The sequence below is a fragment of the Triticum urartu genome, chromosome 2A (genome assembly GCF_056163025.1).
Source record: "Triticum urartu cultivar PI428250 chromosome 2A, HENAU_Tu73, whole genome shotgun sequence".
Taxonomy (NCBI): Eukaryota; Viridiplantae; Streptophyta; class Magnoliopsida; order Poales; family Poaceae; genus Triticum; species Triticum urartu.
In genome coordinates this window covers 766627021-766646884 of record NC_141874.1, presented here as the reverse complement: position 1 = coordinate 766646884, position 19864 = coordinate 766627021, and the positions used below count along the sequence as shown (strand labels likewise).

Below are 19864 nucleotides of genomic sequence, written 5' to 3'. Positions count from 1 at the left end.
ATCCGTCCATTGGAGGAAACATATATTCGTGCAAACCAAGGAAACCAGGACTCAAACACACAACCTATACGGGAGACAACCCAAGGGTTGCCACCCAGCCGGACAACATGATGCGTTATGAAGTGAAGTTATTTTCTCTATAGATTTTGTTATCTGTGACGCTGGTTAAAGAGCCCAGGCAGCCCACACAAGATTGAGTTTCCACGTTGCTTGGTTGGGCCTTCGCCTGACGGGTTCCTCCCGTTGTTTCACTGGGCCTCTGCATGGATGAAAATTCTAACTATACCAAGAAACATATGCATGGATATTTCATGTTGTACGGGGCAAAAGACGTCCTTGGATCAAGCGAGGCATGGCTAGCCAGCGATTTCCAAATGACAGTCTGTGGTCTGGGCATCTAATAGGCACCAATGACCTTACGTGGAACTCCAAACTACGCCCCCGCAAAAAAAAAACTCCCAACTACGCTATGCACCGATGACCTTACGTGGAACTCCCAACTATGCTATGTATCCTTTTGTGATTGTGCGGCTGATATGTATTTCTTCTAGACCTCAGCGTGCGCCTCCCTGCCGTCGATAGTACTGTTAGATGTTTAGGTGAATGGGACAATCGGCGTTTCTTTGCATATATAGGGGGACAACTAGAGTTTCTTTATAGTGTATTTGCTATGAACCATTGTGATTGCACATAACCCTAATTTTTTTTTCCGTTGCAACGCACGGGCACATGTGCTAGTGCTAGTATTTAAAACGGAAACTAAAGAATAAAGAAAAGTGAGGCAGAAACAAAAGGAACTGGCCCACTGTTTAAAAACCATACATAATATTTGCTGTTTGGAACCGACCGAGCAATCATACATAATGTTCAATTCCCCCCTGAAAACACATAATGCTTAATCTAGCTAGCTTTTCTCACAAGAAAAAAAATCTATATAGCTCCTACGTACGAGTACTCCCTCATTGGAAGGAAGCTTTTGCGTGCAGGTGTCAAGTCTTATGGTGCTCTTGATTTTACTTCCACATTATTCCCGCCCGATTGGAAAGATATCCGATTGTTATTCACAACGATTTTACCCTAAGGGTTAACAAGATTTTGCCAAGACCAATCACCACACACACACAGAACCAAACTCATCCCTTCAGTATCATTTTTCACGCGCGAACCAACCACAAGTATCAATCAACCACAAGTATCAAGATAGGGGAATGAGAGATGTACCATTACACAGCAATTCTCTCTTCTCTTTTTGTAGACAAACAAACTGACTACATTTTTCTTAAACAAGTCAAGTGCTGATAATAAACTTCAAAATTTACATTAGCCTGATATATGAAACACAACTGCAACAAGCATATCTTTCCTCAATTCCGAAATGCACTCCCCACAACAACATCACATTAATTCTACAGCAACCCAAACCGACAAGAAGCTCCGATATACAGGCTCTATACTGCAATAATATAAGACACCGACAAAGCTCCACCCATCAGTATTCCCCGCCCGGAGCCCTTTGACATACAACCTTCCGTCCATCTCCAGCATACGAGATTTCGTTGCCGTCCTAACTATCATCAAATTAGCCCCCTCCCTGTCCCTCCCTGGGCACAGACAACAAGATTAATCAATGAACAAAGCAACATTTAATCAACTCTGCATTGCACTGCATTCTACCCACCACTCGTCAATCTCTAAAAAAATAATGATAGGAAAATGACCTGCACAAGTGCACTGCATTTTTTTTATAGCAAAATCACTGACCAGCTCAACCTCGAGAAACCTAAACAATTCTGTCTCAGTGCACAGGCAAATCAACAAACTAGCCGCTGCTACAGATTTTTCACTTAGCAAACCACATTTCTTTCCTTTGGGTCAATCATGCAACACTTTACATCAATTCGGAACAAACTAGTTCACTTCTACATACTCCCTCCGTCCAGAAATACTTGTCATCAAAATGATTAAAAGGAGATGTATCTAGATGTATTTTAGTTGTAGATACATCCCTTTTTGTCCATTTTGATGACAAGTATTTTCGGACAGAGCGATACTTTGCAGCACAAACCAATAGACAGACGAGTCAAAGTGAGTGAATTGCTTGCACACATACCTGCAGCATCAATTTGTAACGCTCCCTTTCGATAGCTTCATTCTCAGCAATGGTAACATATGCCAGTAAGTGTCCAAGATGCTTCGATACTTGTCTCTTCGGATATTTACATCCCCATTCACTGCATTACAAGGAAATGCTAATGGTTAATGTCTTACCAGCAAAAGCCAACCAAGAACAAGTGTTACCTCACTGAGCAGCTTGTCGTAGGTGGCCTGGTCCAACATCATCACGTTGTTCACATTCTCCTTTTGCTTCCCCTTGCTGCAACCAACAGGGGTGTTAAAAATCCATCACGTTCTAGTATCTTTCTACCCCGGTAACAGAAGAATATGGCTCATGACACGCAAGAACATGGCTCCCAAGTCCAAGGGACATACATGAATAGAGAACAAAAACCATGCTTCCAAACAGGAGCAACCCCACCTTATTTGGATTACTCTTACAAATACATTATCCACAATCATGCTTGGTTCCAAGTACTTATTCATCTCGAGGTCAGCAGCAACAGAGTCATATATATACTCGATGCATCATCACCACAAACCAAGCAAGCTACCTTTACTAAAGTGTGTTGCAACTATGATGCTGCTGCTGCTATAAGCTGACCCCAATAAGACACAAAACTAAAAATATCAGAGGACAAATTTCTACAGCATCAAGAACCACCAACTAGCATGCCACCAAACAGCCAGCATGACACATCTCCTTCCTGGAGCTAAGCTGGAGCAATGCAACCGACGAAAAATCTAATCGCCAGCAAGGACCTCGCCACAAGCACAAACATGGAGCAGGGGAGGTGGGGAAGGAGGTATACCTTGGTGTAGACGTTCTGGGCGGCCTTCTCACGCGGATCCGGAGCAGATCCGGCATGCCGCCAAACGCGCTCCGCTGCTCCTGTCCAGCACCTGCGGCTGCACAAAACTGTTGGATAGTTCCTTTGTCACATCACCATGCAAAGCTACTTCTGAATGAACAACACATGATACACAGATTGTATACTAAGGCCGAAAAGTGGCTGCATCGTAATACCAAAGCTACCAAGAGACCCGGGGAAATGCTGGCCTAAGATGATCTAGAAAGAAGTGGTTAACTAAAAACAACATGCAAAACACAATGGTGCATAAACTTGGTTATGAACCGCCATAACTGGGAAAGATATTCATCACATTAGCATCAATAATGATAGCAACATGCAGGATTTTAAACAATTTCAAGCTGAAAGAGAAGCCATATTGGTAATGGTAATACAAAATCTATGAATGTTTGATTCACCTCCAAAATGTACCAACTTTTGTTGGTTACGAATAAGAAAAATGATAGGCTGGCTGGTTGATAAAATTTCCAATGCGTTAACTAAGTCTCGCGTTGTTTGCTTGAGGAAGGGACGGCCGTAGCTAAATTTCCATTCAGATCTTGAAACAACATCAACCTGAACCATATCAGAACAAACAGCTAATAGCATGCATTATTGTACAAATAAAATGGCAGTTGACATTGCATTGTTCCATCATAGATGCTTGAATATAACAAATATTTTGTACTCAAGTAGCATGAGAAGCTAGACTAATCAAGGCTATGTATGTATGTATGTATGTATGTATGTATGTATGTGTGTATGTGTGTATGTGTGTGTGTGTGTCTGTATGTGTATGTATGTATGTATTCCGGATGTTTTAATTTCCAGTGAAGTCTGCATCTTTTTGCTGAGGTGCCTTGATACTTTACTTGAAAAAAAATCTTAGCCAGTTCATATTGGCTCTCCATTGCTAGCCAATTCCACCAAAACAACAAAGTGGAAGCATCCCAAACTGCAACGAACAGCAGGAGAAAGGGAGAGAGGTCGTCACCTTGCCAACAGGGGGGCTGACTTGATGGTGGTAATGTTGAACCGGCAGCAGCTTCTCTCTTCATGGCCCCCAAACTGCACACAACCAGATGGGATGGGAGCACGCATCAGATGAGGACTTGATGAAGATGAAAAAGAAGAGAGGGGGGGGGGGGGGGGGGGGGGGGGAGGGATTCATATTAATGATCTCAAGTATCGAGCTAGTTAGCAACCATAGTCAGATTATGCCAACAAATAGCAGTCAGATTTACTTGTACTAGCACAAGCAACCATACCAAGAGTGTAATACATAAACATGAGTCTTAAATACAAGAACCTCATCAGGAAACAGAGATATCACCTAGCCTATGAATGAGTAGTGCAGTATTTCTGAAGTAGTGATGCCCACCCTATGATTCAGTACTCATTCAAGCAAGAAATGTTAACCCTGACATCACAACACTCGTTTACATGCTCATTTGAATCACAAAAAAATGTTTACTCGGTTCAGTCTCTCCCTCCTAGAAGTTGGATACCAGTGATACTTAGCATCATGCCAGGCACGAAATTAACTTTGATCAAACTATTAATTTTGTTTGTTATTAGCATGCTCATTTGATTCATAGCCGACTTATATGGCTATACAAAGAAGTTGTCTCTGAACCAACGGGCGGGGCAGTGGCAACAGAGAAAGAAGGGAGAAGAAAGGAGCTACCTCGCGCAGGCCATCATCGAGGTCAAGGTGGATCTTGGGCTTGGGGTCGTCGTCCTCTCCTAGAAGACACCTGCTGCTCCAAATCGCCAGGGGGTGGAGGAAGGAGATCCATGGTCCTGGTCATTGGGGGCGAGCAGCAGAGGGAATTCCCTGATGAAATGCAAAAAGAATTAGCTATAATATCCAGTAGGATATCTGGTAAGCATTGACAGGAAACATATTAAGTTAAAAATGACAAGAATCATTACAATTTTTCTGAAGTAGTGTGTTTGTTCATTATGCTACAAATCTGTCCTAAACAAAGCCCCTTCAAAACCTGAAAATATAATAGTATTGTGTGATTCAAAGAAAGGGAAGTATAAACCTTGAAGCTAGAGGTTTCGTATGAATAGTACTGGAGTAAAAGATTCTAGATGGTGCAAGATATCATCAGTGGGTATATAATCAGTCAATCACATATTATCATAGCCACTCAACATCCGATCCTACTAGTAGCCACTAGCAATCAAGTTGCGCTATCTACTTAGTACACATAATTAATTGATTTCCTACGCAGGCATGAACCCGGATGGGAGTGGGATAATATTTTCATAGAGCTGGTCGACAGAGAATGGGCCTAAGAAGACATGGATTACGACATATATAGGGTAAGTTTTGAAATGCAAAATAAACCAGAGTTATTTGTCAGCATGTGGCTATGTGCATGTACATATCTCTGGCTAATTTATTTAGTGCTTTTGCTGCCATCAATGGTAATTGGTAGAGCAAATTATTAACCACAGTAATCATTTCTCTTTTAGAGTATATATACTATGTTGGTACTGGCAACATAGATATACCATGCATTCAATCATCCTTTCCTTGTTCAGATTTAGTTAGGGGCCAAGTAATTAACCCACTCTAGCATTTCTAGCTAGCTAGATAAGCAATCTGGCTGTGCATGTGTTTTTTATTCATACAAAGATCCAATCAAATTTCAAACAAAAAGATATATACAAGTGCAACTTAATTAGCAAGAGCAGACTAAGGCATAGCCTAGTGGTGGGGAGGGGTTGATGCCTTCCCACCCACCCAGGTTCAAGGCATGGTACTTGCAATTCGTGGTTGTTGCACCAATTATACTGTAGGGGGTTCCCTTACAGTCTTTCTATCAAAAAAAACTTAATTAGCAAGAATCATACAGTCCAATATGCAATACTCGTCAAGAACATAAGAGGTTTGACTTAACAGCAACATGTAAAGAAATTAGAGAAAACTGACTAACTGACCGGCTATTTCACTTGCATCATCAGAACCATATGGGGACAACTCTCTGAATACGATACCGTTGATCCAGAACCAGAGCGATTGCTTGTATCAGCTGCATCCCCCTTCTTCCAGAAGTTCTGATCAGAAAATGGTTCATCCTACACTATGCTGCAGGTTTGGCCTTCTCTTCGGTTGTTTCTGTCCCCTGAACTACAACACTGGTGGCTTCGGCTTGTCAGGTCTAGATTTGCCTGCATCAGCATCTTCCCGGCGATGTGCCAGTATGTAATTCACCAACGCATTGCAGAGCACTGGCTTCTCCGGTGGCCCGTTTCGCCAAAGAATACCTGTATCAGCAGCATTTATCATGAACAATAAGATATACAGTACAAAACTGATGCTCTAGAATCTGTGTAATAATGTACAGGTAAAGAGTTCATTGACAGCGGGTCCATCAGGACAGGAGTTTGCATCACAGATTTACAATAATCATCCTGCTACTGATACTACAAGAGATGGTGGCATTAATTGAGGAAGGGAACATAAGACAGAAGTCAGGAACAGATATTTTCAAGAATGTATCCTTGAAGAAATAAATAAATTCAAGAGATAGTGACAGTCACTCAAACTTCATATTTTAGGTACTGTTTGTTTTCGATGGTTACTGGTCAGTATATACAAGCATGTCATTTTCCATGTGCTATCCTACAGAATGAGGCCTAGCAAATGCAGAAGAGCAGTTGGACTTAGCAGCTCTGCTTCATAGTTCACTGAAAAGGTAACCAATCTATGCAGATGACACAGAGCAGCAGAGAATCAACTTCAGTGCTACCGCGGACATTAAGCACTTTCTGTAACTGCAGCAAGTATATACAGAACTCTGAATATCTGATTGGCAAGTTCCTTTCTTCTTCTATAACAGGAGTGTCACCTCTTATCTAACAAGCAAGAATAGTCAATACACAAGTCTGAATGTGTCCAGGAATGAGATAATTTTGTTCAGAGTTACACAACCAAAGAAAGGCCTAGTTACATACTTATTCAGTATACATTTGACTGTACTAAGGATTATCTGATCACCATTTTCTTACTCCTTTCCTCTCTGTACAAACTAGGAGAAGCATCATACAAGATACTCTAGGCACAACTAAACACATACATTAATACATATTTCACCAAGTTCGATATACATTAATGAAAGTGGGGCAAAAAAAATATTTTGAGAAATGAAAGTGTATTAGACCCAACAACTGAATATATATATTCCTTGGGCCCGATTCCATGTGCATATTAACACAGACACTAATGTAGTGCAGTAAGCAAATTGGACATAAGAACTGATCGAATTCAGGAAGAAGAAAACTCACACCTTTGCAGCCGGAGGCCCCACGAACAGCCCCGTCTTGGGCGCCTTCTCAACTACCTGCAGAAGTTGACAAAGACAACGCTGGGACAGTTGTAGACGGCAGCAAGGAGGCGGAGGTAGCTGTCGTCAACACTGGTGGCTTCGGCTTGTCAGGTCTAGCTTTGCCAGCATCAGCATCTTCCCGACGATGTGCCGGTGTGTAATTCACCAGCGTACCCATTGTCCTCCATCGTGACCCACATGCATTGCAGAGCATTGGCTTCTCCGGTGGCCATTTCACCAAAGTGGAGTACCTGTATCAGCAGCATTTTCCATGAGCAATAAGAAATACAGTACAAAACTGATAGCCAAGAATCTGTTTATTAATGTACATGTATAGATCTCATTGATAGTGGCCTGCCAGTAATGCTACAAGAGATGGTGGCATCAATTGAGGAAGGGAGCATAAAAGAACAGTCAGGAACAGTACACTTTCAAGAATGTATCTTTGGGGCAGTAAATTAATAATCTCATATACATACGTAGTCACTCGAGAACTTCATATTTCAGGTATTGTTTTCAATGGTTAGTGCATACTAGTACAAGCAAGTAATTTTCCATGTGCTGTCGTACAGAATGAGGCCTAGCAAATGCAGATGATTATTTAGCTGGATTGAGCAGCTCTTCTTCATATTTCACTGAAAAGGTAACCAATCTGGGCAGATGACACAGAGCAGCAAGCAAAGAATCAATTCAGTGCTACCCCTGACATTAAGCAATTTTTTTTCTGTAACTGCAGCAAGTGTATATGTAAGCCTGAATATCTGATTGGCAAGATCAGAAAGTTCTTTTCTTCTTGTATAACGTCTAATTGCTCATTGTAAGCATAAACCTCTTATCATTTTTTGGATAATAAAGGGCTTATTTTATTGAACAAACTTCTTATCTAACAAGCCAAGCAAGCAAAGACAAAACACAAGCCTGAATGTGTCTAGGAATAATGAGATGCTTTACTACGTACTGTTTTAATGTGTCTAGGGATGAGATATTTTACAAGGCTGCAGATTTTTAAAGTATTACTACTGTTTGACTTGTGCAACTAAAAACGCAATGGAGGATGGATTTATAACTAGAAACACATTGGAGGATTCAGAACTAGAAACACCACTGGGCATTATATGAATGAAACCAAAAGGACAAGACTTGATTTGGAACTGCACACACTGTTGGGGTACCTAACTTCACAAGAACAGAACCATCAACCATGGCATAATAACTTCACACGAGTCCTTGCTAGGAATCAAACAAGCATACCATCAACAGTAGTAGATGAAATCAGTGAGGGCTAAATTCATGAAACCGGTGACACTAGCTAGCTATTACGGACACGAGAATTATGCATCACGAGAAACACCGCAAGTGCGAGCATCAGCGGAACCCTAGCTAGAAATTCCTATGGCATGAAATTTGTGACGGCTTGATGGCACAGAGCAGGAGCGAATCGAAAGCAGAGGAGAGGCTGAGTGGCTCACCGACGCCGGAGCCGAAGCAGCAGCGGCCACTGGGCGGACGGAGGAGACGAGGAGGGAAGCAGCAGAGGCGCGGGAGACCCCTTGCGGGGCTAGGGTTCGCCGGCTCCTCCATCCGGGTGCTGGAGCCGCAGTAGATGCGTGTATCTCGGTGGAGAAGAAGGCCGAGCCGAGCCGGGATTGCTCAGGCAGGGCACTCGGCTGCCCCGTGCGAGCACGGCCCTAGGAAGCGCCATGGCCGCCCGCTGCGGCTAGGGTTTAGAGCCGCCAGCATCAGGGCGCCTTGGATCCGCGGAGACCGAGACGCGGACGGTGCTCATCCGCCCCGTGGTCGCCGGGAGCTGAGAGCAGCAACCACGCGGAGGAGGAGCAGACCCATGGTCTTGGATCCGGCTGCCTAGGGTTACTACTATACCTGGCCAAAACTCGGGCCGGGCCGGGCCTAGCCAAACCCGAGTCAAAAAACCCAGGCCTCAGCCCGGCCATCAGGCCTGGTTTTTAGGCCCGAGCCTGGCCCGAACACATAAAAGCCTGACGGGCCTCGGACCGGGCCTCTTCAGGAAATTGCAAAAACGACGGGCCCGGGTTCGGCCCGTTTCGGTCTTCAGGCTCAAAATCTAGGCCCGACCCCGGCTCGGGAGCAGCGTCGGGCCGGATCGGGCCGGACTTCCCATGGTCAAGACTAGTTACTACACAATGGGCTTTTTTGTCAAATTTTTTGGACTTGGTCAAAGTTAAAGAAATTTGACTTCTTAAACTGGGGAAACACTTATCATCACCCGATGGATCACAGCGGACGCGTCCGCCACCTTCCCAGCATGACACGTGTTCGAGGCCTGTATACCATACTTTGTTGAACGCATTTTTACAACAGGGGCTTTGTTTTTCAAACATATGCGTGTTGCAATGATCTACGACGGGTCTACGTTTTGCAAGAACACATCTCTAGCAAAAAAATTGCAACAAGACCTTAGTTGTGAAAAAGATCACAACAACAGTTGTTTCAAAAAAAATCTGCAACAAGACCATGTTGCGGAACTAATTCTGCAACAAGATCTACGTTGCAATGAGGGAGACGCGTTCGGCTGCTAAATGCGGCAGATCTGGCGGCTCGTGGCCCGGCTAATCTTTTAAAAAGATCAGCCGGCGGACGCGTAGCACACTCCTTGAAACTAAGGGAGTGTTTGATTTTGGCGAGTGTGGACATAGTGGAATGCTTTTTTTTCTTATAATTGTTACTAGCAAACATGCGGAAAAAAATATCACACATTTTTTCTTGTTTACAACTCGTATTACAATGATAAGTGGAATTACTTTTGCCTTTATAAGTAAATTTGTTGAACTGTCTCTTATATTTCTCTTTTTCCTAATTTTTAGCACAAAGCTTTTCCATGAATATGCATAATACTGGTAGCTAGCGCACTATCTACAACTAGTAGAATGCTCGTGCGTTGCCACGTGCATTTCTGTAATTTTGTTGGTTGCATACATAAACATAATGCATGTCAAATTTATGCATGTATAGAAGAGAATAGCAAAAAATACAATCAGAAAATAAGTAAAACTAATTTTCTGACGAGACTTCCTCGCGGATAGGCCAAACTCTCCCCTCCAAACTTTGCCGGTGAACCCATGGATTTGTCTCCCCTCTGTCCGCCGCTCTAGCAGCCGGTGGCGGGGAGAGGAATCCCGGTGCCTCCGCTCTGGTTAGTAGTTTCGGTTAGGGTTTTTTAGTCCTTGAAGGTGCGGTGCTCAGGCAGATGGCGGTGCTGCTTCCTCAAGTTTATCTTTCGGGCTCTGATCCACGTCGAGTTCGTTCGTCTAGACGTGGTCGTGTTGGAATCTCAATGTAATTTTTATTGTTTTGGATGCTTTGTACTTCCGGTGAACTTTGATAATAGATCTGGATCATTTCCACAGAAAAAGAAAGAAAATAAATAAAATTTACTTCACTTGCAATGTATAAGTTGATAAAAAATGCAATATTACGTTGTATACATATAGAGTAATGATTTAACTAATTATCTATTACAAACTAAAATCTCCTTGATGCGTTTAAGATATTTCATACAATGTCAGGATATTGTCTTTAGCTTCATTTGCATGATTCTGAAGAATTCTCTACTAATTAAAGCAGGATCGACAAGATGTATTTGCAGAGAACGACATCATAATCTAGTATCAGACATCCTTTTATCTTATTCAGGTCTGCCTTGAGCAATATGACAATTAATTTCCGTCGAAAGTGTTTCATATCCTCTTGCAAAATATTAGTAAAAGAACAAATCTAAGAGAAAGCTTAAGATGAAATAATGAGATCATGTATGAAAATGAAATACTCGAGTGACATGATCAGACACACATTCATGTCTAATATTCCATAACATTTACCATGAATAGTACACATGATGCGCTGCAAATATTACAATTTTTTCATTACAATATCATCCAGAGAAATCAAAATTTTGCTTTAGTATATCATACACACAATGAACAAGCCTACCTATATGAGTCGGCTAATAAAGATTTTTCTTTTATCAATATTGCTTCTCAAGAGTTCGTGTAACATAATACACGTTTGTGTTGATGAACATGAAACTTAATTTTTTTTATTTTAACAAGTGTTTACCCATCAGTTTGTATTTTAAAACTAAAGGGGTTGCGCCAGAAGCGAGGCCCTTTAGTCCCGGTTGGTGTCTGGAACCGGGATTAAAGGTCAGCCTTCAGTGTGACACCCCAAAAATTTTGACCTTGTTTTATTAATTAAAATTTTGCCAGGGAATTTAAAACTTTTATTTTCTGGATTTTCTTTTGATTTCAGAGCCATTCTTTTCCTTATTGTTATGGAGTTTTTAACTCAAGTGAAAAAAAACTTTCCAAATATATTGTTGGACTTGTTTACCCTCTCCAGAAAAATTTTCTTTTATCTATGGGGTTAATTATATAATTATTCTCCTGACCTTCATTTCCTTATAAATGGTTTCCCATGGTTTTAGGGTCCCATTTGTACTGCAACCCTTTTATAAATTCATCTAAAATTCCAACCAAATTTTGGAGAGGTCATGTGATGTTTTTGAATCACTTTTGTGCAAAAATATATTTCAGTCTTTGGATATTTTGAGCTCTACACCAATTTTTCAAATCTGGTCCAGAGAGCAATCTTTCACTGCAACCTATTTAAATATTTCTTAAAAACCTCCACCAAAATTAGGGGATGTTAATAGGAGTACACTATGCAACTGTATGCAAAAACCCATTAATGTTCCTTGAAAAATTTGAGTGAAACAACCTCTTTTCCATTCTGGTCCAACCTGGTGATTTCTACAGCAACCCTAATCATTTTTGCTCTAGTGACCATGTGCTTTCTCCTGCTTATAGCCCTTGCTACAAAACCCTTAAGTCCAGAAGAGTGGACCCATTGGAGGATGTTTAGTGCATGCAACCATGCCTTTTTCTTTCTGCCCAAAACTGAAGTTTTGCAAAACTTGCACTAACAAGTTTATGATTTTGTCAAACTAACCTCACCACCCTCTCTTTCATCTAAAGAGACTATGATCTGGAAGATTTGGCCACCCCAAGAATTGCCTAGATGCCCTTGGCATTTTGTCAAACACCATGTGTGCATAGCTAGATTTGGCATGATTTCAAGTTTACATTGTGAACTTGATCCCCTGACCAGACCAGCATGTCCCATGGACTTGACCTAGCATGTAGCCCCACCCTGCTAACTCTCTTGTGGGTTGGAGTCCCCTAGCATGCCTTGGCATATTGTCGAGCACGTAGCGTGCGTGCTCTGGGCGCGCCTAGAGCGCGCGTTTTGCACGTGCGTGTGCTCGGGTCGCCGCGTCGCGCCCCGGCCCTTACTCGCCTGCAGAGCCGCACCCTCCCGACCTCATCCGCTCGCAGGAACCAGCCAAGCCCCCCTGGCGCCCTACAGCGCCGCCGTCAGGTCGGCCACGGCGGCTAGCGGCCGGCCACAGTGCGCCTCTGCCCCGGACGGCGCCTCCCGAGCCACCCCGGCTCGCCAGCTCGCCCCTGAGCAGTTCGCGCTTATCCTCTCACCCTGCCAGACCTCGCCAACCATCGCCACGCGCCCCCTAGCTACAGAACGTCGGTCGCCAACGATCTTATCCCCGACCGCCGCGGAACCGCCATTGCTCGCCTATATAAGAAGCCCCCGAGCTCGTCAGGCCCTCAAGCAACCTCTCTCACTCCCTCACTGACCCTCCCGTAGCAGTAGAAAGACCAGAGGTGGTCGTCTTCTTCTTCTCTGGCAACCACAGCCGCCGCCACTGTCTCGTCCACTCCGGCGCCACCAGGGCCTCCCCCTCTCCACTCTCTTCACCAGAGGCCCTCCCTTCATCTTGTGAGTCCACCCCAAGCTCAATTTTGATCGGGAGCCACCGGAGACAAATCCCCCAATCATGCCCGAAGCTCCCTCCACCGCGGAGCTCGCCGCCGGCGATTCCCTCCGTCCCCGCCGGCCAGTCGACCACCGGGAGGACCGCCTAGGAGTGGCGGATCCATCCCTGGCCTCGGGTGCCCTCGAGGAGCCTCCGTTCGCCGGCGACGATCACCGGAATCCCGCCCCCGCTCGGGCAGAGGAAAAGAAGGGAGACGCGACTGGTCAAACCTGACCAGTGGGCCCCGTGGACCCACTGTCAGTGGCCCAGCCCCGTCTCCACGTGTTTTAAGTGAAGGCGTAAACTTCAGAAGTACGTCTCCTCTGCCCCGGAAGCGTATTTCTATCTGAAACGTTTTCTTTTTCTATTTTATTTTAAAAACATAATTTGACCAAAACTTTGACTGGCTATATCTTTTTAAATAAAACTCCAAATGAATTGATTCTTTTTCCTACCTCTCTCAAATTTCACCTAGTTTATTTTAAGATTTATTTCAAAAATAATTAGGGCAACTTTTTGTACTGTTTTTAAAGTATGTGTTATTTGCATATTTTCGAAATAGGATTTTTGGAGAGAGAGAAGAGGGCTTTCAAAAAGTATTGGAGTGCACCTCACCTCTCCACACCTTGAAGGCAAGCATTCTGACCCCGGGCATGATATTGTCGTGTGTTGTTTAATACGGTTACAACACCCCTCGTTTCGGAGCTTTCGTTATTTTGTGATGATATGAACGCACTCATAAGTGCATATTGATGATTCCGTACTATTGGAAATGGACACGTGGTGATAGTAATCACCATCGTATGCCTTTCATGCATACCGGAAGGCAACCGGGAAAGCCTCTGTCTTGGGTAGACACGATGCTTGTCTCCAGTTCCTCGCCGATGCGGTTGCGTCCGGTATGGCATGATGAGGTATGATGAGCGGTGATTTTGTCTGTTGGATTGAAATATATTTGCTACACTAATCGTGTAGGGAATACCTAAACCTCCTGAGTCGACCATAGATCGAGTCTTGTTTCGGTAACCCCAATACTTGTTTCGTACTACCACTTGTCCCTGCCACAAGTAGGGTGCGGTTCAGTAAGTTGTCAACCCCTTTCCTAGCACACACCGTACAGAGAGGCCATGGTGGAAGATACCGGAGGCCTCCGGTAGGCATGCCACCTGGTCCGGGGGCATGGGTGTTTTCGGTTGTAGCCGAAGGGTGTAGCTCCCCCAGTTTGCACGCGGTATAAATTTCATGATCCCATCCTAAGTCAAGGTTGTAGCCTCCCCACTTAGAGTTTTGCTTAACAGGTGTCAAGGGTGATTCCAGACACCAGTGAGTTTGGCTGGTGTGTGCGGTTAGGTGTGTTTTCAATTAAAAGACCGTAGACGGAATTAGTCCTGATGGACTAAAGGAATCCGTTACTTGTGGGTAAAGAGTACACCCTCTGCAGAGATGTTAAACCTATTCGAATAGCCGTGTCCATGGTTAAGGACTACAGTCTGGGATGGGTCAAGTGTCGGCCTTAGTGTCGGTCTTCGGAGGAGAGACTACTAAACCAGAACATTGATTATGACTTGTGATATATGATGGTTATGATTATTATTATTGTGGACTAACCATTTGCATTAATTGGAAATAATGAATATCCCTGGGACGGTTCCACCTCCTGGATATTCACTATGATTATGTTTATACATATAAGCCCTTTATGTGGTGTCGCTCAGACGCCCGACTGTGGCATGCTTGTTATTTCAATTACTTATAAGCCCTTTATGTGGTGTCGCTCAGACGCCCGACTGTGGCATGCTTGTTATTTCACTTACCTATAAGCCCTTTATGTGGTGTCGCTCAGACGCCCGACTGTGGCATGCTTGTTATTTCAATTACTTATAAGCCCTTTCTGTGGTGTCGCTCAGACGCCCGACTGAGGCATTCTATTTCTACTCTCTAATTGCATTATTCATGTGTATTGTGAATAACTTACTTGTGTGCATCATAGATTTTATTGTTGTGATGGACGTTGTGATCATAGAACATTTTGGGCATATTATACCTGTGTTCTTAATGTTTGCGAGTACATTCAAAGTACTCACTGGCTTGTCCCTGGCTATTGTCTTGGCCAGATTTCCTGCGTGGGAAGGAGCGTTGTGATGACAACCCCGGAACCTACGCAACGGAGATAGCAGCCTCGCGAAGATAGGAGTTATCCTGGTCAGCTGTTCCTGTGGGAGATGGAGTCCCATAGACGCTGGTGACCCGCAAATCGCTTCCGCCTTCAGCCACTAGCAAACCATTTGTTGTACTCATAGGCCAGAATGGTCTTGTACTATATATTTTGTATTTTGCTTGGAGTTTCTGTAACAAGTTGGTGTCTCATCAGCTAACAGTGATCCTGGGGCTGGTGAGCACAAGGGCCGCTTTTGGGAAATTAATATCCCGAAAACCCGGTCCTGATAAACTTGGTATCAGAGCCAGGCTGACCATTGGCTAATCCTATCTTAGCCAGGTCGAAAACCTAGGTAAACCAACCCACCAGACCTTAACCAAACCCCGGCCAAGCTTCTCGTGTAAGATAGCCACACAGTGACCCGACACCTTTTGGCAGTCGGTGCCCAACCTACCCGCCTGGCCTGTCGATCACGCGCCAGTGACCGGCCCCTCAATAATCTTTCTCGCAAGCGTGCGAAGGAAGACTCTGTTCCCTTTTTCTATAAAAGGGCACGCTAGCCTCAACCCAGCACAGCACAGCCTCTACCCCAAACCAAGCCATAATGCCTGGCCCCATTGTTCACAATGAGACCACAACAACCAACCTTGGAGGTTTTGTGATCGTGCTAGCAAACCTCACCTGTCGTGCCTTTGCCTTAGAAGAGCCCCCAGAATATGTTGTGTACCAAGGGTCCATGAGCGGCGAGAGCCATCAATTTTGGGCCACAGTGCACGTCTATGGTAGGGGTCTATCACCAGAACGCCCCTACAGGTTCACCGGAAGGACAACTTCCTTTGAGCCACAAGCCATCCAACTAGCTACTCAAGAAGCTATAGTTCAACTCCGGCACTTGTCACCCAGAGTTAACTGCTGCTCATTCTACTACTACCCCAGCCGTGACGGGTATGGTAGACCACCCCAAGTTGCCAACGGAGACCACGAGACAGACCATGCATTATTGCATCTGGTGCGCTATGTAAGTGCACTAGAGGGACTGTTCGATCAAATCACCCTTGATCTGATCGCAGCTCGTGGAGAACTGATCTGCCGAGCCCCAGCTAGGAGAGAAGATGAGCCCGAGGCCGACAATCCAGTCGTACTGTTCGGACAATCGATCGAGACCTTGAGGTCAGCCCCAACCATCAACCAAGGCGCGTTGATGACCCCAGAAGTGCTTCGTCGCCTTTTGGGAGCACACTCCAACGGGATTGTGGCCAACAATCCCCGCGATGGTCATCATCGCTACCCCGACCCTGCAGTTCCTCAACCCCCTCTAGCCAACCCCGACGGTGAGGCCAATGGAGAAGCCTCGACATCCACAAGGCACGCCCACTTAGATATAAACGAAGTGGACTGAGTCACTCGAGTAGTACCGAGTCTCAGTATGTCCACACCCTGTAATTGTGTGACCTTGTATCACCACATCGTTACCTGCCTGTGCGCCCCTAATTTAAATAGTACCTGTATTGATGTACGGTTACATTTTTCCGGGCATAGCTACCAAAACCAACTCTGACGACACCCACAGTGACACGTCACTTTTGTGAGATGTGTGTATCTGTGGCTTTGACCCCGACCCCATGAGAGCAGAACCAGCAAACTAGAGCCCCTCACCGCGGTAAATAACCCAGCCTGGAGGCTATATAAGAGGCCACCTCGTGACCTTGCCAAGTACCCCTTATCTTGTGCGCAACCCTCTCAACCTTTTTCTTGCCATGCCGAGCCCTAGCATTTATCTGAGAACCCCAGATGCAACCCCGGGTAGCTTTGTTAAAATATTGTGGGACTTTACCTGCAGTACCATGGGTTCTACCCAGCCACCCCAGTACGAGCTGCTCAAATCGAGGATCACCTCATCCACCTCGAAATATTGGGCAGTAGTGCACATCCCTCCCGTAGACTCAAACCAAGACCCAACAGAAGTCTCCTTCCTGGGGAAATCTATGCCGACTCCGCAGATGGCCATAGAAGCGGCTGCACACGAAGCGCTTGTTCGCCTTCGATTCGCGGTACCCTATGCAGGTGAACGAGGGTATTATTACTTTCCGAGCCGTGCAGCACCTGGGGAAGTGACATCTTTTCCTGGTGGACGAATTGAGAGAGACCCAGTACTGGCCAACCTTGTCCAGTATATCATCGCTCAAGAGCGTTTGACCCAGCGAGTGATGGGTTATCTCCAGAGCCTCACTGATTTAAATCCTCAGATCGCCATCGGCAGACCACTAAGGCCAGGCTAGGAGAGACGCGTTCATTGACTGATCAATCCGCTTCCCCCGATAGAAGAAGAGTGCGTCCCAGTACCAGAGACGTTTTCTCGGGACCCCGTCCAGTTGCCGTTTTCATTCTAGACGTCACTGCTATGTTCTTTTATTCTCGCATTTAGCTAAGTGTTGTAACTTATGCGTGTTATTCTAAATCTTGTGCGATGAGATAAATTTTTGTTGCAATTGTGGTGAGTAGTTTTTGCTGCTATAAATTTTGATCAACTAATTTTCTCTCGCGAAAAATCCTGGAGTGAGATTTCTTTTCCCTGAGTTGCTACAGCATAAATCTCCTCACGACATGAATTTTTATTCACGCAGCACCCCGGCAACAGGCTCACAACCACAACCACTCGAACGCATACACTACTTACAACACCATGTAACCGTGTTGCATCTGGTTAATCATCTCCCTAATACACCACAGTCTCTGAAGGAGAGATTAGTGGGTAATCATCCGGGTACAAGTTACCCAGCATACCGACAACGATTAGCACCCGACACCGCACCTACTCCTCGTGATCACCGCCACCGCGAAGAGCCAACACTCGAGCGGCAGCATCACGACGATCATCGAGGATCATCGCACACAGGAGCACGGAGAGTCCCAGCAATGCCGCCAGTCCTCCGCACACCAGGATCTCACGTACCAGTCCGGCACCGCCCCCGCCATTAGACCCTCCTCTCGAGCTTCTGTAAACAGAAATGGAGGAGGGAGAAGGAGAAGGAGAAGCGAGACCAGGTGTGAGGAAGAAGAGAGAGGCACCTCGGCCGTTTTATAGCTCAAGCTCGGTGTACGGTGGGCGAAGTCCACCAGCGCCGCTCGTCGCCCGATCGCCGGTGTTCGAAGGCGAATCCGCGAGCAGCGTCGACAGCACGCTGGCCCGCGAGGTGAGTGCATGCTGCACCGACAGCTAGCATGCCGCGCACTACCGCAGGTACGGCCTAGATGCCCTACTCGCTACACGTCGCCGGTGGAGAAAGCGCGGGAAAGCGCGCGGGAGAGAGGAAGAAGAGAGAGCCAGAGGAAGAAGAAGAGGCTGACAGTGGGCCCCGGGTCCACCTGTCAGCCAGAGAGAGCACTGTGCTCTCGGGTACTCTCGGTGTCAAAACAGGCGGATCTCGGGTAGGGGGTCCCGAACTGTGCGTCTAGGCCGGATGGTAATAGGAGACAAGGGACACGAAGTTTTACCCAGGTTCGGGCCCTCTTGATGGAGGTAAAACCCTACGTCCTGCTTGGTTAATATTGATGATATGGGTAGTACACGAGTAGATCTACCACGAGATCAGAGAGGCTAAACCCTAGAAGCTAGCCTATGGTATGATTGTTGTATGATGAAGTTGTTCTCCTACGGACTAAAACCCTCTGGTTTATATAGACACCGGAGAGGGCTAGGGTTACATAGAGTCGGTTATAATGGTAGGAGATCTTGAATATCCGCATCGCCAAGCTTGCCTTCCACGCCAAGGAAAGTCCCATCCGGACACGGGACGAAGTCTTCAATCTTATATCTTCATAGTCCGGGAGTCCGGCTGATGGTATAGTCCGGCTACCCGGACACCCCCTAATCCAGGACTCCCTCAGTAGCCCCTGAACCAGGCTTCAATGACGATGAGTCCGGCGCGCAGATTGTCTTCGGCATTGCAAGGCGGGTTCCTCCTCCAAATTCTTCATAGAAGATTTTAAACACCAAGAGTAGTGTCCGGCTCTGCAAAATAAGTTTCCACATATTGCCATAGAGAGAATAATATTAACACAAATCTAATCTGCTGACGTATTCCGCAGTGTGACATCACACTACGGCCAAGTCTTTTACTCGAATCGTTTTTACTTTTCCACCTCAGCACGTTTTGCGAGGCGGTTTCCTTGGCATGTCTTGTCAAAGCAGAGATCGTGTCCCCTTTATTTACGGGATTCTCATCAATACGGACGTGGGTAACCCAATCGTGCCTGTTAGCATGTTTTCTCGATTAAAGGCAAGTCCCAAACGGTTACAAGGAGGGCTCTTGGTATTCGACCTCTTATAAAGAGACCAAGGCCTTACTCCTTTTTTCCAATCTCAAACGAGTTCGCCCGTCGCCTCGAGTTCCAACACCCTAGGCTCCAGATTCCAGGCGCTTCAGACCTCGACAATGTCCGGTTCCGACCTTCAAGGCCGTTGGATGCCCTCCTCCGTCACGGAGGAGGACGTGCTAAAGTTGAGAGAGGCCAAGTTCTTGACCGG

The 19864-nt window shown here is 45.5% G+C and overlaps 1 protein-coding gene across 9 annotated transcripts; it reads right to left on the bottom strand.

Annotated features, from left to right (window-relative positions):
* Window positions 1-1197: 1197 nt before the first annotated feature.
* LOC147988092 (uncharacterized) lies at window positions 1198-9174 on the bottom strand. 9 transcript variants are annotated; one of them, XR_015617791.1, is made up of 11 exons: window positions 8779-9174; window positions 7271-7560; window positions 5922-6248; window positions 4902-4969; window positions 4654-4803; window positions 3961-4034; window positions 3386-3542; window positions 2928-3034; window positions 2299-2374; window positions 2111-2231; window positions 1200-1601 (listed from the first exon to the last, which is right to left on the bottom strand). XR_015617791.1 is itself a non-coding variant. In XM_087545621.1 (10 exons), exons 5-9 carry the CDS (start codon window positions 4668-4670, stop codon window positions 2229-2231), a joined length of 267 nt encoding a protein of 88 aa, XP_087401747.1. In that variant the 5' UTR covers window positions 4671-4803; window positions 4902-4969; window positions 5922-6248; window positions 7271-7560; window positions 8779-9174; the 3' UTR covers window positions 1201-1601; window positions 2111-2228. The 9 variants fall into 9 exon arrangements, 4 of the variants coding, with proteins under 4 accessions (XP_087401745.1, XP_087401746.1, XP_087401747.1 ...); XR_015617790.1 differs by having other exon boundaries at window positions 1198-1601; window positions 2928-3542; XR_015617793.1 differs by having other exon boundaries at window positions 1198-1601; window positions 2928-3525.
* Window positions 9175-19864: the final 10690 nt, after the last annotated feature.